Source organism: Rhinopithecus roxellana, chromosome 2 (assembly GCF_007565055.1).
Source record: "Rhinopithecus roxellana isolate Shanxi Qingling chromosome 2, ASM756505v1, whole genome shotgun sequence".
Classification (NCBI taxonomy): domain Eukaryota; kingdom Metazoa; phylum Chordata; class Mammalia; order Primates; family Cercopithecidae; genus Rhinopithecus; species Rhinopithecus roxellana.
In genome coordinates, this window is record NC_044550.1 from 140,925,007 (window position 1) to 140,952,126 (window position 27,120).

General features: G+C 43.0%; 1 protein-coding gene across 1 annotated transcript in view; it reads right to left on the minus strand.

Annotated features, from left to right (window-relative positions):
- RELL1 (RELT like 1) overlaps positions 1-27,120 on the minus strand; it is an 80,152-nt gene that overhangs the window by 39,058 nt on the left and 13,974 nt on the right. Inside the window, exons 2-3 of the mRNA XM_010365826.2 lie at positions 3,916-4,140; positions 1,996-2,067 (exon numbers count right to left, since the gene is read on the minus strand). Of these exons, the coding sequence (XP_010364128.1) occupies positions 1,996-2,067; positions 3,916-4,140 (297 nt within the window). The remainder of the gene's footprint in view (positions 1-1,995; positions 2,068-3,915; positions 4,141-27,120) is intronic.

Sequence of the window (27,120 nt, forward strand, 5' to 3'; positions counted from 1 at the left end):
TGTAAAATGGATGTAACTGAACCAACTTTATAAGGATGCTTTGAGGATTAAATGAGATTACGTATATAAAGCACCCAGATCTATGCCAAAAGCATAAAGCACATTCTGAAAACAGCAATGAAAATTATGCTCAACCATACAAAACTGCTGTTTCTCTAAGTCAAAAACAGTTGAAGAGAGTCAAACTGACAGACAGGCTGGGCAGGCAGATGCTCTTATAGAGTAGTGAGGATCTGGGAGTGTGGGGTGCCCGGGGCAGGGCCTGAGGGCAGAGGAGCAGGTATTTACTGATGAGTGTGGTGTATTTCAACGTTTAGAAAAATGGCTCAGCTCTATCATCAGTGCACAGTCCATGAGTCCATGCTGACTAAAGCAAAGACAAAGCCCAGGGGAAACGTTTGCTTTTCAATTGTCATGAGAATTCAAAGGGTGAGAATCCACAGCTATTGAGCAAGTGGGCAAGGAATCCCACACACCTTAAATATCACGGTGTGATATCATGGTGTGCTATGGAGGGAATAACCAGTGCTCAGAACAATGACCCCAAAGTTTCTTCACTCAAGATTAAATTAATCTTCCATTTAAGATGACAATTTAGAATACATTTCAGGGTGAAAAAATACTCAATTTCATAAAAGTTCAACTTTGTAACAAAGTGTTAACGCCGGAGAAAGGATGCCATAGAACAGACAAACAGAAGCACAGCAGCAGCTGCCAGTGGACAGGGGAGGAGGGAGTGGCTACCTAACGGGTCCAGAGCTTCAGTTTGGGATGATAGAAAGTTGTGGAACTAGACAGTGGAGATGCATGTTCAACACCATGAACTTAATCCCACTGAAGTGTGTACTTTAAAATGGTAACAGAACTAAATTTTACATTATGTGTATTTTACCACAATTTTTTTAAGCACACACAAAAAACCCAGACAATATTTGAGTGCTTTCTATACTGAGCCCTCTATGTATACTATGGACCAAAAATGCTATGAAGTAAATATTACTATTACTATTTCTTTTCTTAGAGTCTCACTCTGTTACTCAGGCTGGAGTGCAGTGGTGTGATCACAGCTCACTGCAGCTCTGAAATCCTGAGCTCGAGTGATCCTCAGTGGTGTGATCACAGCTCACTGCAGCTCTGAAATCCTGAGCTCGAGTGATCCTCCCATCTCAGCCTCCCAAGTAGCTGGGAACACAGGCATATGCCACCATGCCTCGCTAATTTTGTTTTACCTTTTTTTTTTGAGATGGAGTTTTGCTCTGTCACCCAGGCTGGAGGGCAATGGCATGATCTCGACTCACTGCAACCTTTGCCTCCCAGGTTCAAGTGATTCCCCTGCCTCAGCCTCCAAGTAGCTGGGATTACAGGCACCTGCCACCAAGTCTGGCTAGTTTTTTGTATTTTTAGTAGAGATGGGGTTTCACCATGTTGCCCAGGCTGGTCTTGAACTCCTGACCTCAGATGAGCCACCTGCCTCGGCCTCCCAAAGTGCTGGGATTAAAGGCATGAGCTACCATGCCTGGCCTTTTTTTTTTTTGAAGAGATGGGGTCTCACTATGTTGCCCAGGCTGGTCTTGAACTCCTGGCCTCAAGTAATCCTCCCACCTCAGCCTTCCAAAGTGCTGGGATTACAGATGTGAGCCACCGTGTCAGGCTGAGGTAAATATTATTATCCTCATTTTACAGGAAGAAACTGTACCTCATGAAACAAGGCAATGTAGTTTCCCCAAACTGCACCCAACCAGTAAGCAGCGAGGCCAGGATTTGAACACCAGCTGACAGAGTTCCAAGGCTGGGTCTCTGCAACACTTAGACCAACTCACGCTTAGAAAACGCACTCATGTGAAACTTGCGTAGCTGAATAATGCTGGCAGCTGAGGTGTTAGAAAGCTTAGGTGAAGTCAATAAGAGAGTCTACATAAATCTTGACTCTTCGAAGCAGGTTTTTAATAAAGGATAGGAATACTGAATTGTTTTGGAACACTAAAAGGTCCACACCTTCATTTTTCATGATGTAGTGGACGATTTGCCCAACAGTGTCACTGTTTTCATTCATACTGTCGTTCAATTCTGAAAGAGAAAAGAGGAGGGGAGAACAGGTTACAAGTGGTCACCAGCATCAAGTCAATCAGTCTTAGAACCCAAGACTTCACTGAACAGTTTCCAGGAGCCTCAGGAGATCACCCAAGGTGCTACGATTCTAGGCTTTCTCCCTCCAGCCCCAAACTTCCTCATGCGCAACAAGCATCAAGAGAAAGTATCAGAGCTGTCCGTCTATCTCTTCTGAAGCTCAAATGCTCACTCACTTTCCAGACAATAATTTGAAAATGCATTTGTACCAGTCCTCATTATTATTTCTCTCTCATCATTTCCTTAAAGCCTTAGGAGAAATGGGAAGAAGAAAGCTCATTTAAAAAGAAAAAATTCTCCTTGGATTTTATTTTAATTGCAGACTTACTATATCAATTTACAATATTAATTTCCTTTTTAAATTGGATCATAATTCATCCATGTTCATCAGACTGTCCTATCCTCTGAAATACACTTTCAAATTACCTACATTCCAGGCTTGGTTATTTGTCCACAAACTCAGTTTACTTTGGGGACTCTGTACCAGGAGTGTACATGATGGTCTTTGGGAAAAAAAGCAAACCACTCTGAAACCAATCTGCAAAATTTGTTTCAGTAAGACAAGGAGAACAAGGGAGGGTTGAAACACTCCGTCCTAGTTCACAGAGAATACATCAAGGTGTGCAATGTCCTACTCATTTACAAGGAAAATGTCTTCTCCATCCAAAGGTCAGCTTTCCCCCACGTGAACATGCATGTTTGGTTAGACAGCTCAGAAGCTGGCTGCTAAGCCAACCTACAGAGCATCTGGGAAGGAGGAGAGGGGGAGGGTCCACTTGCTGTTGACAAACACTTGGCTGCGGTTTGCTCACAGGCTCATACATGACTCATCATGCAATCCTATTCCTTCTCAGCCTCAAAGGTCAGTGGGGGTGGGAAAAACCAACAGTCCAGCAAGCTGGCAAGGAACGTTCCAGGAACCTCCCCCCAGCCAGCCCTGCTTTGCCTGAAGGGCGACCTACTCCAATGTCACCTCTCTGCATAAACTGCCCTTAGTGGGGCTGAAAGAAATGGGGGGAGTCACCTACTACCTCTCAAGGCCCAAGTCAGGAAACATCCCTAAAGATGATGGGAAAGAAACATCAGCGGAGAAAACAGGATTTCGTCTCCCAGGTTTTTCTAAACACTACCTTATGACTCCACGTTAGGAGAAAAAGATGAGACAGCCTGAAGTTAGTACTAAGGCACCAGTTCTTGCCATACCTTTTTCTGCACTGTACACATGATCGTTTACTTAATGAACACAAATTCCAATCACAAATATTTAAGATAGAACTCCCCCAGCAAAAGTAACATCACAAACATGGTGAGACCTATTTTAATTTTTCCTTCACTTATTCAAATCTGATTCCATGATAATAGTAAGGATTAATATTTAATGAGTGGTCATATATTCCAAATACCAAATGCATCTTTCCTCTAAATTTCACAGAAACCCCAAAAGGTGAGGATTGTTTTCCTCGTTGAAATTAAATTAAAATGTCAAATGAATAAGATTAAATTAATTAAAAATACATTTAAGTGAAATTATACATAGCAGAGTCAGAGCACACAATAACTTGTCTAAGGCCACTGGGCAAGAATGGGTGCCCTGCCTGGCAGGTATTCAGTAATAAAAGCAAGTTTTCAAACTAGGTATAATTACTGCGCATCTGCACTTACACTACACTGCACCACCTGCCGCTAAAATGGATCATTCTGCCTCAGAGAGATGGAAAGCATATATCACTGGTTTCATATTTTAAAACTGTCTCCTCACACCCAATAAAAAGAACCCGGGTTATTTACCTATCTTTTCAACCTTCTCTTCTTCGATATCTTGCTCTGCTTCTGTCGTACAACGATAGCCTTTCTTCTTAAGCAGGTGGCAAATGAGGACGCCGAAGAGACCCATGATAAAGAACACAGGGACAAGCGCATATGCAATATATTCTGGGTGTCCATTCCCAGTATCATTGCTGGGCGACGGGGTCGTCTCTGTTCTGGAGTGCAATGTGCGGCTGCTCCCATTGTCTACAGAAAGAAACATGCATGCTGCATTAGATATCTGTCCAGGAAAGAAAAACCTAATGACTCTCAGGTAATGTTCAGAGTAAATCAGGGTCTGCTCCCAAAACCACAGGCCATGGAGACTGGTGGGTCTGGCTGCAGAGGCACAAGACAGCCCAGGTCTGGGCTCAAACAGTCTGAGTTTAACTCTGTTACTCATGAACCAGGTCCCACGCTGGGTCATTTTTTAAAAAACCCTTTGAAGACAGCTGCTTCTTCATTGTGGAATGAGTGTACAGGGTTGTAGTGAAGGGTCCAGCACAGAACAAACACATAAACATTACATGTTAACATTACAAGCACAGAATGAACACATAAACATTACATGTAACATTACAAACATTACATAAACATGACATTACATTATAGCACGGTTCTTAGTGATTAAGAGAACGGCCTCAGGACACTCAAGTTCAATGCCCAGCTCCACCATTTAGCAGCTCTGTGACAATGGATAAGAACTTAATTAACATCTTGATGCTTTGGTTTCTCATGCAATGGACATACTAATACTACCTGCCCACCCTTCCAGGATTGTTATGAAGATGAAATAAATTATTACATGTAAACTAGCAAGCAACATAGCAAATAGTCACCCACATGCCAGGCACCATTCTAGGCACTTGTGATGCAAGCACATCACACTGAGCAAAACAGGCAGAAATTGTTATCCTCATGCAGCTTACATTCTAGGAGGACTGAGTAAACTAGCAGATCTAGAGTATGAAGAAGAGGGAAAAGTCAGGGGTAGCATCAAGATCTTGGCCTGGGGCACAAACATAAAAATGGCAGTGAGTGCACTTGTTTATCTGTTCACTAATCCCCATAAACACTGAACGCATGCCAGTTATGTGACAAGCACCACACTAGGTGGGAACTGGACAGAGCGATGAACAATGTAACGCAGCCCCTGCCATCTTGAGGCTTGTAGGATGGCATCAGAAATAGCCATTAAACAAGTATGCACGGGCCGATCGTGACAGATTGTGAGAAATGCTGTGGAACACACCGGGTACTAGAAGAGAAAAGAACAGTGAAGATCTACTGTATGACTTCAAGAATAGGGAAGTTGTGAAGTGGGTATCTTTTGGAGAAAAGGGGAAGTTGTTGCCTTTAGACATGTCAAAGTATCATATGAATATATATATGAGAGGCAGTTTGATATCTTAGCCTGCAGGGGTGCCACATGGACTCCGGAAAGCAGTGAGCCTGGAGCACACAATTATACGATGTGGCCAACTGAGACAGCAGGAAGAACACACTGGACTGGGCACGGTGGCTCACACCTGTAATCACAGCACCTTGGGAGGCTGAGAAGGGGGCGAATCACTTGAGGTCAGGAGTTCGAGACCAGCCTGGGCAACATGGTGAAACCCCGTCTCCACTAAAAATGCAAAAATTAGCTGGGTATTGTGGTACACAACCGTGGTCCCAGCTACTTGGGAGGCTGAGGTGAGAGGATCACTTGAGCCTGGGAGGCAGAGGTTGCAGTGAGCCAAGATTGCACCATCGCACTTCAGCCTGGGTGACAGAGCAAGGCTGTCTCAAAAAAAAAAAAAAAAATTAAATTAAATTAAATAAAAAATTATTAAAAAGTTAGCCTTATATATGTTCCCATCACACAGTAAGCACTATAAATGTGTCAGCTACCACTATTAGTATTTAGGCTGGGCACGGTGGCTCACATCTGTAATCCCAACACTTTGGGAGGCCAAGGCAGGCAGGCAGATCACTTGACGCTGGAGTTCAGAAAGAATACACTGTGTAGCAAAAGAATCAGCAGAGCACCATGCCATGGAAAAATGAGGAAAGAAGTACAAAATGTAGGTAGGGGAGTCAGGTAGATGAGAACCAAAGAAAACTGCAGGGTTTGACTGAAACGAAGCTTCGGTATTTAGAATATCCTCACTGTGAAGGGATAAAATGAGGTTTTCCTCATCAAGGGAGGTTCACACACACTGCTCAAGAAACCCAGAAATTGGAAAACTAGAGACATTTAAATATAAGCTTTCTTAAGAGAATTTTGGTGAGAAAAGAATCCGTATTGTAAGTGAGAGCAGCAAGAGGCAGCCAAATGCCCAGGCAGACAGGGGCGGGTCCCTGGTGAAACCCCACCTCCATGCTGAAGACAGTTTAAAGCCTGAAAGCCAAGTTACAAGTTAAATCCTCCCACCAGATGGAGGACTTGTCTTCCCGTTTGGTGCACTTTCCTCACAAACCAATCAGCACACACCCGCCGTTCAGAGTCCATAAAAGGCCCCAGACCCAGCCACACGGGAGGAACTTCAAGTAGGGAACCATTCCCCAGAACCCCACATTGCCTCACTGTTGAAAGCCGTTTTCATTCCTCGATAAAATTATTCTCTGCCCTCCTCACCCTTCAATGTGTCGTGTATCCTCATTCTTCTTGGGTGCACTACAAGAGCTTGGGAACTGCTGAAAGCGGGTACAAGCTATACCACAGGCGAGAGCTGAAGCACGCCAGCATGGCCAAGCGAGGCCTGGGCAGGGCTTCGCCAGCCGGGAGGTCCCCAGTTTACAAGTGACCCCAGTTACAAACTCCTGCGTCATAATGGGAACAAATACCTGGTATGAAATGAGCACAGTTCATCACAGCAGCAAACAATATCAAACAGAACTTTATTTGCAAACCAGAGGCCACAGAACAAAGGCTACCTCTCTTTCACATGGAAATATCCATTATCTTTGAACATGAAAGGAAATAATTGGTTTCTTAAGTTTGTAAGAGGTTGCATTCATTACTTTATCAGACAACCTCCAGAATTTGAAATAGTCTGTGTTTTCTGATTTCTCCCTGAAGAATTAGTATAATAAATAAATCCCTAAATATATGCAATATACCATCTAAATTAGGGTTTAACCTCATGGCTTATTTTCAATAAAAACCAGAAACATTTATTTAACTCCTTTTATGGTCCTAAAATAGTAAGTTTTATTAATTCCTTTATATAACACATATTCCATGCAACAAGAATAGGTGAAGTAAGCAGCACGCTGAGATCAAGGAGCTTTCCTCAGAATCACCGTCTGTTTCAATCTGGGGGTGATAATAAATGCTTTTGGGGGAGACAATGGGAAACCGATGAAAGCAGAGGGGCTAAGAATTGGAATCAAACACCTCCCTCTGACTCAGGTGATTGAGAAGGTGTCTTTAAGGGAGGAGACCACCCCTCATATTGTCTTATGCCCAGTTTCTGCCTCCAAAGAAAGAAGAAGTAAAAACTAAAAGGCAGAAATGAAATCCACAGGCAGACAGCCCCGCGCCGCACCCTGGACCTGGTAGTTAAAGATCGACTCCTGACCTAATTGGTTCTGTTATCTGTAGATTACAGACATTGTATAGAAATGCACTGTGAAAATCCCTATCTTGTTTTGTTCCCATCTAATTACCGGTGCATGCAGCCCCCAGTCACGTACCCTCTACTTGCTCAATCAGTCACGACCCTCTCACACGCACCCCCTTAGAGTTGTGAGCCCTTAAAAGGGACAGGAATTGAAAACGGACAGGAATTGAAAAGGGGCAGGAATTGCTCACTCGGGGAGCTCGGCTCTTGAGACAGAAGTCTTGCCGAGGCCCCCGGCCGAATAAACCCCTTCCTTCTTTATTTCGGTGTCTAAGGAGTTTTGTCTGCGGCTCGTCCTGTTACATCTTCATGGTGAATTTGACATGTGGCAAACCCTTACAAACACTACGTATCTACAGAGCTCTGTGACTTACAAACGTGTCATTCACTTAATTTCATTAATTATCGTGCCATGAAAAAACTGAAGATACGAATCTAAATTAGTGAAGCATACAAATTATAGGGAGATGCAATATAGCACTTTTTCGGCCTCTGAGCCAAAGCTAAGCCATCATGTCCCCTGTGAACTGGACATACATGGCCGGTTCCTGCCTTAACTAACGACATTCCACCACAAAAGAAGTGAAAATGGCCTGTTCCTGCCCTGACTGATGACATTACCTTGTGAAATTCCTTTTCCTGGCTCATCCTGGCTCAAAAGCTCCCCTACTAAGCACCTTGTGACCCCCTACCCCTGCCCGCCAGAGAACAACCCCCTTTGACTGTAATTTTCCTTTACCTACCCAAATCCTACAAAACAGCCCCACCTCTATCTCCCTTCACAGACTCTCTTTTCAGACTCAGCCCGCCTGCACCCAGGTGATTAAAAAGCTTTATTGCTCACACAAAGTCTGTTTGGTGGTCTCTTCACACAGAGCGCATGACAGTACTCAGATTAAAAGCTCAGACCTGGCAGAAATAACAGACAAGTTATCTGGCCACATACTAGACATGTCATCTTAAGCGAGCAATTTTAACTGTTCTGTACTCTGTTTCCTCTCATAAAAAGGATCAAAATCAACGTGACTAATCTGTGATAATTTTAAAGGATGGCCCTGTGAAATAAAAATCTAATCTTGGACCCCAATTTACTATGTGCCAAAAGGAAAAAATTAAGCTGAAAGCTGAGTCATTCAAGAAACTGCCTTTCCTTTTGTTCTTATGCAGATAGCTACCGATAAAAGGTTAAGTATCTGCACAGGTAGCTAGCTACTCCATGCTCACCTTATCTTAGGTGTTGACTGACCGACATAATTGACTATTACTCTGCCCGCTCCTTTTCCCTTGCAACAGGTAGATTCAGGTAGATTCATCTGCTCCCTCTTTCCCCTTTAAGTATTGAAACCCTCAAAATCTTCTTTGGAAAATGCCATGAACCACAGATTGTTCCAGTGAATTTGAGATCCTTTTCTCTGGGCATGTCCTTAACCTTTGCAAAATAAACTTCTAAATTGATTCGAGACCTGTCTCAGATACTTTTTGGTTTCCAGCTTCAAAATTATTTCATACTGCTTCTCCTGAGAGGTGAGGTCTGTATCTCCTTCCCTTACATTTATACTCTTCTCTCCCTGACCCACAGAATGTGTTGGGAGTGATGTATTATCACTTTCCAGCCTCAGGCAACAAGAAACTGATAACTTCTACTTTCTGTTTCCTGGGGCACTTGCTCCTGGAACCCAGCCACCATGCTGTAAGGAAGCCTAAGCTTCCCTGCAGAGAGAAAATAGCAGGCATCAACTTATCAGCCAGTAATAGCCATAATAAAAGTAGATCCTATAGTCCCAACTGATGCTGCATGGGGCAAAGATGAGCTGTCTGTGATGAACCCTGTCCAAATTGTATAACAGATCCTTAAACACAAGAAATGATTGCTGTTTTCAGCCGCTAAGCTTTGGGGTTGTTTGTTATACAGCAGAAGTAACTGGAAGCCTGCTGCATGGTGTCATTGTGAAGATTAAACAATGTTAATAGGTAAAGCATTCAGAAGAGTGTCTACAAAAAGGTGGGCACTGCATTTTAGTCATAATCATAAAAGATCTGCATTATTTAGTAAGATAGCTGCTAGCCACATGTAGCTATTTAAATGTAAATTTAAGCCAAATGAATTTAAATAAAGCTAAAAATTCAGTTCCTCAGTTGAATTAGCCACACCTCAAGCGCTCAGTGGCCATGTGTGGCTAACTGCTACCATACTGGACAGGCCAGATAAAGAACATTTCCACCATCCCAGAAAGTTTTTTTGGACATCGCTGTTGAGTGTTACAAAGAATAGCTAACAAGAAAGATGCAGGGTGGAGAATATATTGTGATCTACCTTAACAATCCAATGAAAAATAGCTTTCAAATAACAAAGTAACTATTCATACATAATGTCTAAAACATTTATAAACTTCAGTAGGTGTCAGGCCTCTGAGCCAAAGCTAAGCCATCATATCCCGTGACCTGCGCGTACACATCCAGATGGCAGTTCCTGCCGTAACTGACGACATTACCTTGTGAAATTCCTTTTCCTGGCTCATCCTGGCTCAAAAGCTCCCCCACTGAGCACCTTGTGACCCCCTACCCCTGCCCACCAGAGAACAACCCCCTTTGACTGTAATTTTCCTTTACCTACCAAATCCTATAAAACGGCCCCACCCCTATCTCCCTTCGCTGACTCTCTTTTCAGACTCAGCCAGCCTGCACCCAGGTGAAATAAACAGCCTTGTTGCTCACGCAGAGCTGTTTGGTGGTCTCTTCACACGGACGCACATGACAGTAGGTTTAATTTTCCTTCAATTTACACTAATAATTTGCTGAGAAACACTGTATCCCTCCTTCTTCTTCACCCCTAGCTGAATCATGTCTGAATCACGAACAAATTATTTAGTCCAAATAGCAAAGGTTGTTGCATTATTTATAAAAGTCAAAAAACAGCAACACCTGCATATTTGCAATGAGATAATAAGAACATATCTAAGTCACTGTGTTTCATTTGATGAAATAACATGCACTATTTAAAGATCTACGAAATTTTTTGTGAAGATATGGGAAAACACTATGACCCAATGTTGAATTTCAAAAGCTGGACTCAAAATCTTACATGCACTACAATCCAACTAGTTTTTTTAAAAAAGAAAAACACAGGAAGATATAAAGCCAAAACCAAAATACTAAGTGATTCTGGGTGCCAAAATAATGAAATTAATTTAATTTTATCTTTATACTTTTGCGTAACTTTCTAAAATGAGTATGTACTACTTTTGTACCAAGATGGTGGACACTTTAAAAAGTATGTAGAGCAGAGGCTGTCAGTCATTTGAGTCACAGACCCCTTTGTGAGGTCTGAGGGATGCTAGGTTTCCTATTTCAAAATTTTGCCTCTCGGTTCTGTGAGTTCTTGAACCCAAATTAATATAAGGGCAAGTGATGTAATAAGAACGACATCCAAGTTTCTGCTTGAGCAACATAGTGGACATGGTCCCATTCATTGTGATGGGAAATATCTGAAAATAAAACAAGTTTGCTTGGTGTTATGATTTGAATTTTGTCACCCCCTCCTAAATTTATATGTTGAACTCCTAACCCCCAATACCTCAGAATGTATTTGGAGATAGGAACTTTGCATAGGTCATCTAGTTAAAATGAAGTCATCGGGATGGACCCTAGTCCCACATAACTGGTATCCTTCTGAAAAGGGGGAATGTGCAGATAGACACAGGGAAAAGACCGTGTGAAGAAAAAGGCAGAGATCTGGATGATGCTTCTTTTACAAGCCAAGGGACACCAAAGATTGCCAGCAAATCACCAGAACCCAGGAGAGAGGCATGAAACAGATTCTCTCATAGCCCTCAGAAGGAGGCAACCTTGCTGACACATTCCTCTTGGACTTCTCTGTTGTTGAAGCCACCCTGTCCGTGGTACATTGTTAGGCAGCTCTAGCAAACAAATTCACTTGGCCTCTCGAGGACAACATCACAGTTCAGTTTTGAACATGCAGAGATAGAGGTAAGCAGGGGACATCCAGATGGAAATACACATTGAGCAACTGGATCTGTTCCACTCAGAAGCTCAGGAAGAACTGCCAGAGCTCCACTCTAGGATGAACAGCCAGAACTCCACTTTAGGACAGAGAGGAAGGAGTTTCCAGAAGAGGTAAGTAGTGAGCTGGATTCGATGCTATAAGAGAGTGCAACTAAAATACAAAGGAAAATGGTGCCACTACTATGTTAGATAGTATTAAGCTTCTCAAAAGGTTAAAAATATAACTACTATGTGATCTAGAAATCCCACTTCTGGGTACATATCCAAAAAAAGGATTGAAATCAGGATCTTGAGGGCACTCCCATGTTCTCTGCAGCATTAGTTACAAAAGCCAAGATGTAGAAGCCACCAAAATGCCCATCGATAGACAAAGGGATAAAGAAATTGTGGCATATGAAAATGGAGTGTTATTCAGCTTTATAAAGAAGAAAATCCTGCCAAATGTGACAACATGGGCAAACCCTGAGGACATTATGCTAAATGAAATAAGCCAAACACCAAAGGACAAATACTAGATAATTCTGTTTATATGAGGTATCTAAAATAGTCAAACTCATAGAAACCAGAGAGTAGAATGGTGTTTGCCAGAGGCTGGGCAGGCAGGGGAAAAGGGATAGTTGCAGATCAACAGGCATAAAATATAAAATTTCAGTTACACGAGATGAGTAAGCTCTAGAGATCTGACAATACTATGTTGTGCACTTAAAAATTTGTTCAGAGAGTAGACCTCATGTTAAATGTTCTTACCACAATTTTTTTTTTTTTTTTTTGAGACGGAGTCTCGCTCTGTGGCCCAGGCTGGAGTGCAGTGGCCAGATCTCAGCTCACTGCAAGCTCTGCCTCCCAGGTTTAAGCCATTCTCCTGCCTCAGCCTCCCGAGTAGCTGGGACTACAGGCGCCTGCCACCTCGCCCGGCTAGTTTTTTGTATTTTTTAGTAGAGACGGGGTTTCACCGTGTTAGCCAGGATGGTCTTGATCTTCTGACCTCGTGATCCGCCTGTCTCAGCCTCCCAAAGTGCTGGGATTACAGGCTTGAGCCACCGCGCCCGGCCCCTTACCACAATTTTTAAAAAGAGAGAGAAAGAAAGAAACAGATAACCTGCTAAAGTTTGAATATGATCTGTCCCCTCCAAAACACATGTTGAAATGTGGTCCCCAGTGTAGCAGTGTTGAGCTGTAGTAGGACCTTTAAGAAGTGCTTGGGTCTTGGGGTTTCCATGCTCATGAAGGAGTTCATGCTCTTCTCACAGAAGTGAGTAAGTTCTCATGGGAGGGGGTTAGTTACTGGGAGTGTAGATTGTTATAAAAGCGAGTTCAGCTTCCTCGGCACTTTCCTGCTTCCTCTCTCACCATGTGATTTCTTCCATTTTGTCACTGATGTCATGAAGCAGCAAGAGGCCCTTACCAGATATGGCTATCCAATCTTGGACTTCCCATCTTCCAGAACTGTGAGCTAAATAAACCTCTTTTCTTTACAAATTACGCAGTCTTGGGTATTCCGTTATAGCAACAGAAAACAAACGAAGACACAACCCAAGAGAAATCTTTAGAAAGAGGCTGGAGAAAAACTGAGATAAATCAGGCCACACAGAAATTCCTAAGAATACATGGGAAACCTTCAGTTTCTAATTTAGGAGCAGCTTGGGATTTTTTAACTTCCCTCTTGTTGGATTTTACTCCCTGTTTGTCTGTAGTTTCTTGAAGTAAACGTTCTTTAAAAATGCTAAAGATAAAGTAAAACAAAAAATGAAATAAATAGACAAAAATAAAATAGAAAGAAAAACAATCCACAGAAGATCTTTGGTGGCCTTGCTGGAGCAGTTTTCCAATGAACTGGATGGCAAGATGCAAGCTGGATTCCCTGGGTTCAGGAACAGAGACACTGAGCTCACTGTGCTCCTTCTAGAAGCCCAGTCTGAGCAAGCAAGGAGGGTAGGGTAGTTCACCCTCAGGGTGAAGGGAAGAAATTTGTGTTTGGAATTTATTTATTTTTTTTTTTTAGGCGGAGTCTCGCTCAGTCACCCGGACTGGAGTGCAGTGGCCGGATCTCAGCTCACCGCAAGCTCCGCCTCCTGGGTTCACGCCATTCTCCTGCCTCAGCCTCCCGAGTAGCTGGGACTACAGGCGCCCACCACCTCGCCCGGCTAGTTTTTTGTATTTTTTTTTTAGTAGAGACGGGGTTTCACCGTGTTAGCCAGGATGGTCTCGATCTCCTGACCTCGTGATCCACCCGTCTCGGCCTCCCAATGGAATTTATTTTTTAAGTGGATGAAACCAAAGTATTTATATGTAGAAAGGAAGGAGCAAAAACGAGAGACAGAGAGGGAGTATGAAGCAATGGCCTTGAGATGATTTCCATATGAAGGAAGGGAGTTAAATATCGGAATAGAACAGGATACACTTTTTCCTGAGGCCTTCCTTTATAGTGGGTGGAAGAAAGTTGCGGGAACCCGTGCCTCCGTTGTCTTTTAACATAAAAAGCAAGGCCTGTTGTGGTGGCTTACGCCTGAAATCCCAGGATTTTGGGAGGGCAAGGAGAGATTACAGGTTTTGTGAAACCTCATCTCTACAAAAAAATCCCCCAAAAAATAAGATAGCTAGGAGTGCTTGTGCGTACGTACCTGTAGTCCCAGCTACTTGGGTGGTGGCTGAGATGGGAGGATCAAATGAGGCCAGGAGGTGGAGGCTGCAGTGGGCCATGATTGTGCCACTGTACTGGGAGGGTGGGTTAGCCTGGGGGGGTGAGACCCTGTCTCACACACACAAAAAAAAAAAACAGAAAAAGCAATGGTAAGCCAGTGTAAAATGCACCTGCAGTCCCAACGACTGGGGAGGCTTCGGTAGGAGGATTACTTGAGCCCAGGAGTTCAAAGCCAGCCTAAGGAACAGCCAGGGAGGAAGCAATGACATCTGTTGGTAACTAGGAAGGTGAGGACAGAAGAGAGGACTTCAGCAGACAGTAGGCTCAGCAGAGAGACCGAAGGGAGGTGTCAGGGAAAATAATGCACAATGGCATTCAGGACACAGCTGAGATGTGCACCCCAAATCTCTAACTGTACGAGCCCACTCAGGGAGTGCCATGCAGGCTGGAAGCCAAGCAGAATAACAAATCAGGATCAGAATGGAAAGCAGACAGAGCTAGAGTACAAAAGAGAACAGTTTAGGGTGAGATGGTTCCAGAATTGATGATGTCTGATTCACACTAGTTTATTACAGCACTATCAATACTAACAACAGCCACCACCACAACTGTGGAGCATTTATGAGCCAACATTAAGCTAAGCATTGAATCTTCACAGTAAACCTATAAAATGGTTACCAGTGTTATCCTCACATTACAGATGGGGAAACAGAAGCACAGAAAGGTCAGGCAATATTCCCAAGGTCAAGGTCACATGGCTACCAAGTGGCAGTGCCTGGATTCAAACCAGGCAGTGTGGATCCTGCGTGCTCAAACACGCTTTCTCTTACTCTCAGTGTCTGCATACTTAAAACACGACTTCGGAGAGAGTGCTGTCCATCTACCAATGCCTAAAGTACATTTTCATTATTTTTCTTTCAATAATATTTCATCACTTAGCCACTTTTCTGTTAAAATGCTAAATGATGGCCTATTCTCTCCTATTTCACAACTTGGTTTAGAATAAAGCCTCCTCTAACTTCAAAACTATGGATTCCAATGAGCACAGCAAGAAGCAGGATATGTTTTGAAAATGCTCCCACCAGGCTCCAAAGCAGTTTTACCAGATGAACAACCGAAAAACTCTACTATTTGCCCTTATCATCAATCAATCACCCTCCTAACTCCCAAATCACAGCTCACCTTACGCAGGTCCTAACCTGGGATCCCTACAGCCTTGCTGCCTCTCCAAAAACAAGCCCACCACTTCATTTTGAGAATCTTCTGCACACAGCAAGAGCCACTGAAACAGGCAGAGCTTGGTTCTAGCTGATAAGTGTGATTCTCTTCCACAGCACCACAAATAAAAAATGTACAACACAAAGGCCAGTGTTTAGCCTTTGGGTTTTTCCTGGGCCCAGTGCACTTTGGTAAGTTTGCTGTATTCTGAGGACCCACTAGGTATGTGTGTTTTGCCAAGATCCTGTTGAGATTACAACAGGGAACTGAGGAGGAGACATGAAGCATGGCTGGAAGTCAACCTAAAAAGTCAAAAGCAATTTTCTAGCTTGTTTCCAAGTAACACTTGCATTTCTAACTGACCCCAGTGGTCAGAGGAGCTGAGACAGAACGGCGGGGAAATGGCATTCCTCACACCCAGTGGGCATGGCTTGAGGGTTGCTAACATTTTTTGGTCTAGATTATCAAGATGGCTAAATGTCTAAATGTTCATTTCTCAAAAGGGGTTTTTCTTCATTCACCATTGCCACCAGCTCCCTCTATGATACTGAACAACTCACTTCACCTCCCTGGACCTCAGTTTCCTCATCGGAAAAATTACAAGCAGGAGCTGATGTCCTTCGTGGTTCTCAGAATTCCACTATTCCCCAACCTTCTGCAGCCTCATTCACAATGCACTCAGGGCTGACACTGCTGGAGATGAAGACACAAGTCCATCCTCCATGTCCACAAGGCCAAATCCAAACAGCTCTCAAATCCAACCAGAGACTCCAGACAAGGCAGCCATTGTAACCTCTCCCAAGCAGCTTTGTGCCGACCAAGATCAAGATAAAGAATGGTTCAGATAACAATTCTTCCTCTCCTTACCAGGAAAGGGTGCGCATTCTCAGAAGCTAGGGTTTCCTAGCAAACCGAACCAACAAACTCTTGATGGGAAAGGGACTTGGTTGATAAGTGGGTAACCCATATCAAGGTTAGCTGGAATATAGCTTTTAAGCACACACACACACACACACACACACACACACACACCCTTTTATTTTTTTTAAGGAAACATTCAAATCACAGTATCTGAGAAGGGCCTATTTTTTGGTGTAGATTACCAAGATGGCTAAATGTCTAAATGTTCATTTCTCTAAAGGCGTTTTTCTTCATTAACCATTGCCACCAGCTACCTCTGTGATACTGAACAAGTCACTTCACCTCTCTGGGCCTCAGTTTCCTCATCTGAAAAATTACAAGCAGGAGGTGATGCTCTTCATGGTTCTCAGAATTGCACTATTCCCCAACCTCCTGCAGCCTCATCCACAATTCACTCTAGGCTGACACTGCTGGAGATGAAGACAGAAGTCCATCCTCCATGTCCACAAGGCCAAATCCCAACAGCTCTCAAATCCAATTGTTTCATAACCCTTTTCACAGCAACATCAAATCTGACAAACTCATCTGGTAGCAAACACTGCACTGACCTGATGTGAGGCTATTTACAATCTCCATTCCACTTAGTTTGCTGCATAAACATTAATGGATTTGATTAGACCCCTCCGAGGGAGTCACATCATTTAGAGTTTAGACTACCAGCCCCAAGGGTTTCCGACTGTCACAACACTAAGAGTAAGGAGATTGCTGAGGGTACTGCACTTGCTCAAGGTCACACTAGTTAAAAACTGGTAAGAGCCTGGGACAAAAATCCTGTTTCAGGACAGAATCTGTAACTACTCCACCTACTGCCTCTCAGTCCTACTTTGGTAGAGCTAGGACCTATTATCTAGTCAGTAGCTAGCAGCTTACTACTAGTGCAAAACAACCTCTTTTAAGTTAATTCTGTTTGTTTTTTGAGACAGAGTCACTCTGTCACCCAAGCTGGAGTGCAGTGCAGGATCTCAGCTCACTGCAAGCTCCTGCCTCCCAGGTTCAAGCAATTCTCCTGCCTCAGCCTCCCGAGTAGCTGGGATTACAGGCACACACCGCGAGGCCAGGCTAATTTTTTGTATATTAGCAGAGACAGAGTTTCACCATGTTGCCCAGGCTGGTCTCGAATTCCTGAGCTCAGGCAATCCACCCTCCTTGGCCTTTCAAAGTGCTAGGATTATAGGCATGAGCCACCACACCCAGCCAAGTTAATTCTTTAAATACAGTTTAAATAACTGCCCACAATAATAAAAGAAGAGAATCCAAAGCGAGTTCTACAAAATAAAATCATCCCCAAATTATTCCTATTTGGTTACAGAAATAACTAAAGTCAGAGTCTCTAAGACCATCTACCCACAGTAGCAATCATAAAGACACAGCATGTGCCCAAGCTCAAGAATATGTTGTAGAGAGAACAAATGGGCTTAAACGGAATTGGAGAACACTGTTGTTAGTATACAAATAAGTGCTGAACTCTGTAGTGAAACTTGAAGCAGCTACCAGTTTCCTATCAATTCCTAGACAAACAGCTGCTACAGCGCCACCTTTCCCCAAAAAGGCAGCTGTGACTGGGCAGGGATGGGTCTCCCAGATGGCACCCACCTGCCAAAGTCCAGCCACCCATGAAACAAAATCCCACCCAACCCCAGCTGCATACAGTCCCTCAATTACCTGTATTTTGTTAAAATTCCTGAAATGCTACCATGAGACATGAGCACTGGAGTCTGATTCTGGGTTACAAAGTCCACTCTGGGAACAGATGGAAGCCCAGACAACTTCCCCAATAAAATGCGCAGAAGTCAGCAATGCCTAGCTATAAAAACTTATTTTCAGATGCATTTGGCTAACGGGTGCCTTGAAAAATTATCATTACTAATGATAATTATCATTTTTAACGGGAAAATGCATTTCAACCTACAATCTAATTACTTAAATGTAGTATTTGGGGCATAACCTATCCTTAAGCTGGGGCTTCCTTCTTAAATGTCACATAGGTTGAGAAGGGAAGTAACAAAGATGATCCAGAAAGAAAAAGGACTTTATGCTAACCCTCAACAGAATAACTGAATTTGGCTGGATAAAAAGGGAACAGGACACTCGTGAGAGGCAGAAGGCTGGGGCACTCAGAGCATTCCTGAACCCCAGGTTGCTACCAGAACAAAGGACTGAAACTCGAGTGATGTCAATATAAAGAAACATCTTAAAAAAAAAAAAAGAAGAAGAAGAAACCTAAATATTTACCATCCCTGGCTTCAATTTGAACTGAAGGGAGAAAAATAACTTGGCAGAGTCAGAGAAAGTCCCTAGCCTACTCCACACGGTCTCAAGTTTACCATTTGAAGTTATTTCTTAAAGCCACAGAACTCCAACACAGCTGACAGCTACAGCCCCCCATCCTCCCCCACCTTCCACCTCGCCCAAAGCTCCACCTTGGGAGGAAATCAACTCTAGGATCTCAGTGTCTTGAGAGGCCAAGGACCTCAACTTCTGGACTCTTCCAGAGTATCTCAAACAATGGTTTGCATTCAGGATACAAGAGAAGGCCCATCTGACCTGGCCTCACCCCAGACTGGAACAAGGTCAGCTCTCCAGTTATTTGCTTTGAGACACAGGCCAGGAAGCCACCAACTGTGCCTCTAAGACAGAAGACTGAGGAGATTCCCACAGACCCTTGCTGATGGCGGCACCCATCAATGGGGTCCTCAGAGAGGGGTGTGAGGAAAAGCAATACCCATGGGGCTCAAGGACTGGGAGGGCTCCCTGCGGACTCTCTCCCCATCTTCTTTTCCTGTTCTCCAGCCCCTCCCTCCCTCTTTTGCTGTCCCTCCTCCTTTTGCTATTTTTGGTGCTGTCCATTTGCAGACTTTTCCAAAGTCTTTATTTACTGATAGCACTGCCTGTCTCCCGGGAAGGGGCTGGGTGGCTGCACAACAGGAATGGAGAGAGACTCTGACTAACGGCCCTTGCGAACCTTTAAAATTACACATTATGTCCACTCAAGAAAGAAATGGAATTATTTAGAAGCCATTTGTTTGAAGCGACCTTAAAGCAACAGGGCTTCAGAAATCTAATATTGCTTCAGATTATTTCTGAAAGGTGGTACGTCATAAAGAATGAGTTGCTACTTTAAAATAATTGTCAACTGCAGCATTCACGGGGTGTTGGCGGTGTCAGGCACTGTTCTGGATGCTTCCTGGGCAATCTCATTCTACCCTCGCAGCATCTGTAAGGAAGTGTCTCTCATTACCCCCATTCGCAGATGAGGAAAATGAGGCACACGTGTTCAATAACAAGCCTCGGTGTGTAGGAGGACAGGATCCAACCCAGACAACGGAATCCCGGAGTCCACACTCTCAGCCATGCTGCTTAACAGTGTATGTAAGTGGCGGTGGCCTTGGGTTTTATCTAGTGACCCACGCCTTTAGGTGGCTTTGTTAAACTACCACCGATGAAGCACACAGCTGGGTTGCATACAGGTCAACATTCACCCACCCAAGGCCCTTAAACACTAAGAAGCTGCCTCTCTCCAACGACACTACGGTATATGATGAACACTGGAACATACACATACCTTCTTGTGGTGTAAAAATCATCTTCATAAAAAAATAAGATTGAAGTCAGCTGTAGGTGAATGAAATTTGTGCTGACTTCATTTTTTAAAAATCTTGATAGCACAAAATTTCCCAATATTAATTTTAACTGCAAAAAACAAAAGATTGACTGGGCACAGTGGCTCAAGCCTGTAATCTCAGCACTTTGGGAGGCCGAGGTGGGTGGATCACAAGGTCAAGAGATCAAGACCATCCTGGCCAACATGGTGAAACCCCATCTCTACTAAAAATACAAAAATTAGCTGGGCATGATGGCACGTGCCTGTAGTCCCAGCTACTCAGGAGGCTGAAGCAGGTGAATTGCTTGAACCTAGGGTTGAACCCAGGAGACGGAGCGTGCAGTGAGCACAGATCGTGCCACCGTGACACAGCGAGACTCCGTCTCAAAGAAAAAAAAAAAATCACTCATGTATAAACTACTTCATCTCCCTCTATACCTATCATAAAGGTAAAAAACCTTTCTCTAGCTATTGAAAAGCACCTTATTCACAGATGTATGTGTTCACATTATTGCTCAAAAACTATTATTCAATGGTTGCCACAAACATAATTTGTACCAGCAATGTTAATTACATGGCACCTAAAAATCTTTCAGAAAAAATATTTAAAAAGAAAGGAAAGGAATAAAGAAAATTTTCAATCATACACATGAAATAGGGACACACAGTACAAGACATAAAAGTTCTCACCCAAATAACACGCTTTTCAATGCACTTTCACATTCATTCTTTTATTTGAAATCCCTAATCCCAAGAAGTTAGGTAATATCATCATTCTGTAAATAAATCAGTGGCCTACATGATATCACTGGGTGGAGGCAGAGAAATGAGCCAAGCAGAAGAACCAAAGCTTAGGAGGACATTTTCCCCACCCGCTACAACAGCGCACCACTCAGACATACCACAGTCAAAGGCAGGAATCCCAACAGGATGCAGAACTCGCCGGAAAACCCTGACTGAAGTCAAACACCTCTTTCCCCTAGTGGACGTGGGGAAGTGAAGGTTTGTAACTCTGATCCCTAACACAGTTCCTGCAACACAGTAGGAGTGCCTGAGACATCTGCTCCAGCGGACATGTGAAAGCAAATTCTCTCACTGCAGAAGGGCTGCCGGGTAATCAAGTCCCCGAGTTCACTGTAACTTTATAAGCAGTTTTGTTAAGACCCTATTTGGTAGAACAGAATGTCCACTGTACTTACACCCCATTTGCCAAATGCCCACAGCTTTTACAAACATAAATAAGTAGATTCTTTTCAGCGCTGGACAACTGATACACCCCACAGCTTCACACCCTTGTTGGGTAAGTCCTTTCTGAAGGATGTAAATATACCACCACGCTCCTGGATTCATCAAAATCAACAGAAGGTTCCAGTTTGCAAAGATTCAAAAGAAAGGCTATAAATAGCAGCACATTCCTAAACCCAGCTTAGGGAGCTAGCTCTCAAATGGATTTTCACAGGACTCCAATTCATCCCCAACTGCCAGATCCATAAGAGGACGCTAAATCCAAGCTTACACAACCTCACCAAAGGCTACTGCCCAATTTCCAAATGGCTGCGATTCCTAATAGATCTATTCATGTACATTCCTTGCAAGAGGACAACCAAGAACTAAGTTAGAAATTATTTAAACTATGGGAGGAAGGCTAAGTAGCAAGGGCCAGAAAAAAACCATCAAATAGGAGGAAACACACCATCTCAGCCTGTCTCCAGCAGCAACGGGAAGAACTGGGGTCAAGGGGGTGATCCTTTAGAACATCAGTGAATTCCTTGGAGCTTACAGAGAGCTGGTGCAGGAAACCAATCCTTGGGGAGCTAGATCCCTGGTTTCTGGGCACAACTGGCACCTCTCAGGGTTAGAAGTCCAGCCAAGTCATTTCCACCCTGCAGAATAGGACACAAACTAATCACATGGGGAAAAAATGGGTGGTGCTGAGCCGGCTGGAGGGAAGCAAGAGTGTCAGAAAGGAAGACTGACCCAGCTCCCGACCAGGCAGAGGGAGAGAGGAAGATGGTGACTGATGCCCCAGTGGAGTGTTGGGGGTTTATGAGTTTCATATCCAGGGCCTCTAGGATGCTCAACTACTTCACCACCAACTGCTAACAGCAACTAACCTTTACTGGAATTTTTACTTACATTATCTTTTCTTATCTCCACAACTCTGAGATAGGTGTTATTATTAAACCCATCTTAGAAATGGAGACGATCAAGAGCAAAGTATTGAAGTTGAAGTCACTCATCTAGGGAATGGCTGGGCCAACATTTGAACCAAGGTCTGTTGCAGGCAGGGCCCAAACTCTGAAGCAAGACTACTCCCCAGGAAGCAAGGAAGCAAAAGCAGAAACTGGCTTTTTTCTTGGCTGTACTGTGTTCAATTTGTTTCCTAGCTGTGAGGCCCCAGGCAAGGTCAATTAGCATCTCTGTGCCTCAGTTTCCTCATCCATAAAATAATAATAGTTTCTCAGCCTTATATGAGATTACTAGGGTTTATCCAAGTTAAGTACTCGATAAATGCTAGCCATTATTGCTGTGATTATTATCATCTGTGGTAATATGAACAAAGCAGTTGCTATCCTCACCAAGCTCACAGCTCAGCTGGGGATATAAACTAAAACATCCAGAAAAGGACGAGGAATCACATGAGCTGGACTGCATGGGGCAGTGTTAAATGTGGGGTGCAGAAAAGATAAGCCCTGGGGGTGAGTGAGCAGCGACCACAAAGCGCTGCTCAGGTGGCACCACAAGGCCAGTCAGACACCCACATCCCCGCATGCAAGCCAGTGTTTCTCTTCCTTCCAGGAACAGGAAGCAGATAATGACTAAACAGAGAACTACAAAAGTCCTAAACGGAGGGTTTTCCAATTAGTCACAGGTTAGGTCGGGCCATGTTCCTGCAAGACAGGCATGTGGGCTGGCTTCTGAGAACATAGGAACTGGAAAAGGAGGATGAGTGAATGTGGAGCTCCAAGGATATGTCCCAGCTGAAGTCCCCTGGTGCAAAGTCCCCGCTACTGCTGTTAGAGAAAGGGCAAGGTAAAGGAGGCAGTGGGAGAGAAAAGAAAGGTCACTTCAGAAAAGGCAAACGAAGTAACGACTAAACAGAAGTAATCAGGAAAATCCTAGACATAGGGAAGTCGATGTTAAGGAGGAGAAATGAATGTCACTAGCATGAAAACCAAATAAGAATTCTGAAAACCAGCAGCAACCAGTGAGACACACAGAAAAAAAATACTATTAATAATAGTCACATATTGATGCATAATGTGTATACACAGTTACAATTTCAAGCAGTTTTCAGATATTAACTCATTTAATCCTTACAATAACTCTATGGGGTAGGTTCTATTATTTCCAACCCCACTTAGAGATGTAAAACTACAGAACAGAGAGGTTAAGTAACCTATGCCAGGTCACACAGGTAGCAAGTATCAAAGGTGACTTTAATCCAGGCAGCCTGGCTCCAGAACTCCACATTCTGCTCCATTACTGCTGAAATGTGACAGCTCACAGTTTCAACATTCAGTAAAATTCCATGGAATGGGATTCTCCATAGCTCATCTCTATTCTAGATACTACAGTGTTCACGTAGTAGAGTTAAAGAAGGTAGAAAACCTTCAGATAATCATCATCCATCTAACCCAGCAATAAATCTAGAATGACAGAATGGCATTTCCAAGTGAGTCAGTTACTAGGAAGAAAAGGTACATTTAAAAGTTACATTCTTTCCAAGTCAATTTATCTTTTTTTTAATCAAGTGCTAATTGCTAAAAAGTAATTCTGCTGAATTAAAATGCTACCCTGATCTACATATAACACTGATGAAACAGTTGGTTACTTCTCAGATATCCTAAACTTCCTTTTGACTCTTAAAACAATAGAAACACTTTGTATGAAGGGATCAGATTTGTCATCACCCACTTTGTCCAAAATGATCTCAATTATGAATTTAAAATGTTAAGTGAAAAAAGAAAAACACATACAAAGCAGTATTTAGAGCTTAAATGGTCCCAGTTTTTATAAAAAAAAAAAAAGACATCAAAATGTTATCAAAGTGGTAAGATTATAAACCATCTTTTTTTCTTTTTAGTGTTTTGTGTCTTAGCACTCCCCACAATTTTTTTTATTTTAATTATTCACAGTACAATCACAAAATGTTTTTGAAAAATGGGAGGAGGTGTGCATAGAAAAGAAGAACCCTGTTAAAAAATACCTCCCAAGTATAGTTAACATTTATGTTTTCTTGCTGGAACTCTGGGGTATTTTTTTCTTTTTCTACTTTTTGCAGTTTCTAAAATGTCCTGATCGTAATCAATTGGTTTCTTTTTTTTTTTAACTGTAAGTAATAGACAATAAGAAGCCATCATCACTATAAGGTTGAACCATATGAAATTGTCACTGTAGTGTCAGAGTAATATTAATATTGTAGATAGCAGTAAACCTGAATACTGGAAATCCCTTAGTAAAGAGACTACTAAACCTACAATCCATCATATTGACATTTTAGATGTTTCCATTGGCTGAAAGCTGAGACAGTGCTATGAAATATTTGGTCAAAACCACAGGAAACAACAGTCAAAGAAAACCGTATAACTTCTACTTTATTACACTATAAAACACCATGTAAACACATAAATAGTAAGAAACAGCCTGACAATTTTTTTTCTTTCCCACTAAATCTTTTTTTTTTTTTTTTTTTGAGATGGAGTCTCACTCTGTCACCCAGGCTGGAGTGCAGTGTCATGATCTCTGCTCACTGCAAACTCTGCCTCCCAGGTTCGAGCAATTCTCCTGCCTCAGCCTCCCAGGTAGCTGTGTCTACAGGCGCCCGCCACCAGCTAATTTTTTGTATTTTTTTAGCAGAGACGGGGTTTCACCATGTTGGCCAGGATGGTCTCGATCTCCTGACCTCGTGATCCCCCTGCCTTGGCCTCCCGAAGTGCTGAGATAACAGGCGTGAGCCACCGGGCCAGGCCACCCCACTAAATATTTTAAAAACACTTTTGAGCGTTTATCTTCTAAATAGTAAACTATGCAATTTCAGAGAGATTATTCCAGCCACAATGTTTTCATATTATGAGTTGGTTTTTCCCAATAGGAAAGATTTGTCTGTTCCATTTTTCCAAAACCCAGTTCTCCAACACCAACTGGGTGTCCCACAATTCAATTAAATTCTGACACCACCTGGCATTTAGTGCAGACTCCACAGGTTAAACGCTCAGTCCCACAAGACTAACCCCACTTCAGATGCCAGCTGCAAATGGGGTCCCCAGGCTAACTGCACTTCTGCCTAGGGACTACAAATTGGGGGCTTTCCAGGACCCCCATCAATAAGTTTGGCATTTTGCTAGAATTATCAGAGGCATTCGAACCAGAGCGACTCCATCTTGAATAGGAGCTGGGTAAAATGAGGCTGAGACCTACTGAGCTGCATTCCAGGAGGTCAGGCATTCTAAGTCACAGGATGAGATAGGAGATCAGCATAAGATACAAGTCACAAAAACCTTGCTGATAAACGGGTGCAGTAAAGAAGCCGGTGAAAACCCACCAAAATCAAGATGCCAGTGAAAGTGATCTCTGGTTATCCTCACTGCTCATTACATGCTAATTATAATACATTGACATGCTAAGAAACACTCCCACCAGCACGAGTCAGTTTACGGACGCCAGGACAATGTTGGGAAGTTATCCTATATGGTCTAAAAAAAAGTCGGAAGCCTCAGTTCTGAGAACTGCTCACCCCTTTCCTGGAAATCTCATGAATAATCCACCCCTTGTTCAGCACATAATCAAGAAATAACCATAAAAATAGCCAACCAGCAGCCCTCGGGGCTGCTCTGCCTGTGGAATAGCCATTCTTTATTCCTTTACTTTCCAATAACCTTGATTTCACTTTACTCTTTGGACTTGCCCGGAAGCCTTCCTTGCGCAAGGTCCAAGAACCCGCTTTTGGGGTCTAGATCGGGACTCCTTTGGGTAACAATGACTCACAGAATTCAGAAAATCCCTACACTTATGTTTTATTTTGAAGTTTTATTTATGTTTTTATTTTTATTATGAAGTTTTATGTTTTATTATGAAGTTTTTATTATGAAGCATACAGTTTTCTTATGAAGCATACAGCTCAGATACAGCCAAATGGTAGAGATTGATAGGGCAAGGTATGGCTGGGGAACAGTCATGAAAACAGAACTTCCAAGCCCCCTCCAGGCACACCATCCTCCCAACACATCCATATGTCACCAACCCAGAAGCTCCTAGCCTCCTTGCTGCAGAGTTTTAACCAAGTTTTTACTACACAGGTTTGACTGATGAAATTGTTGGCTGTTGTTGAGTGAACCCAATCTCCAGCCCCTTTCCCTTCCCAGAGATCAGGGATTGCAGCTGAAAGTTCTAAACCTGTAATCACATGGCTAGTTCCCCTGGCAACTAGCCCCCATCCCGAAGCTACCTGGGGGCCCACCAAGAGTCCAAGGATCACATTAGCACAAACTCAGATATGGTCTAAAGGAGCTCATTATGAATAACAAACAATGTTCCTATCACTCAAGAAATCCCAGGGGTTATTTTTAGGAGTCCCAGGAATCAGGGACAAGATCAAATATATCATTTTTATTATACCACAGTGACTCAAAGTCAAGAGTCTTTACTCATTAATATATCAAGATGACACACTGAACCAGTGTGGAAAAGATCAACCTTCTCAATCACAAGTTTGTGGCGGCAGCAGATCAACCACCATATGGTTCAAGCAAAATAATTCTCTTTCCCTCCTTCAAGTCTTCTCCCATCCCTATCCCTCCCACCCACCCAGGAACTAAGATCCACCAGATCTACTTAGTTTGTGTAACTACTGTTTCCATAATATGTCGGCATTGGATGTACACTGAATTACTTTGAAGCTGATTAGTTTTCCTCCCCCAAAATCTATTTCATCACATCATAAGAAATTAAGAGACTGAGAAAACTCACCAGAAGTGACAGAGATGGAGCCCTTAGCCAAGCAGGACTTACAAATCATCCCAGTGCTGATACGCATAGTTTATTTAGAGATTGCCTTAACACTGACCGCTCTCCAGCCTGGGAAAGAGAAGTAAACAAGGACAAGACCCACAATAGGGCCAAAAAATGAAAATACACCAACATACTTCCAAAAAATAAATGTTTAATGGTTGAGA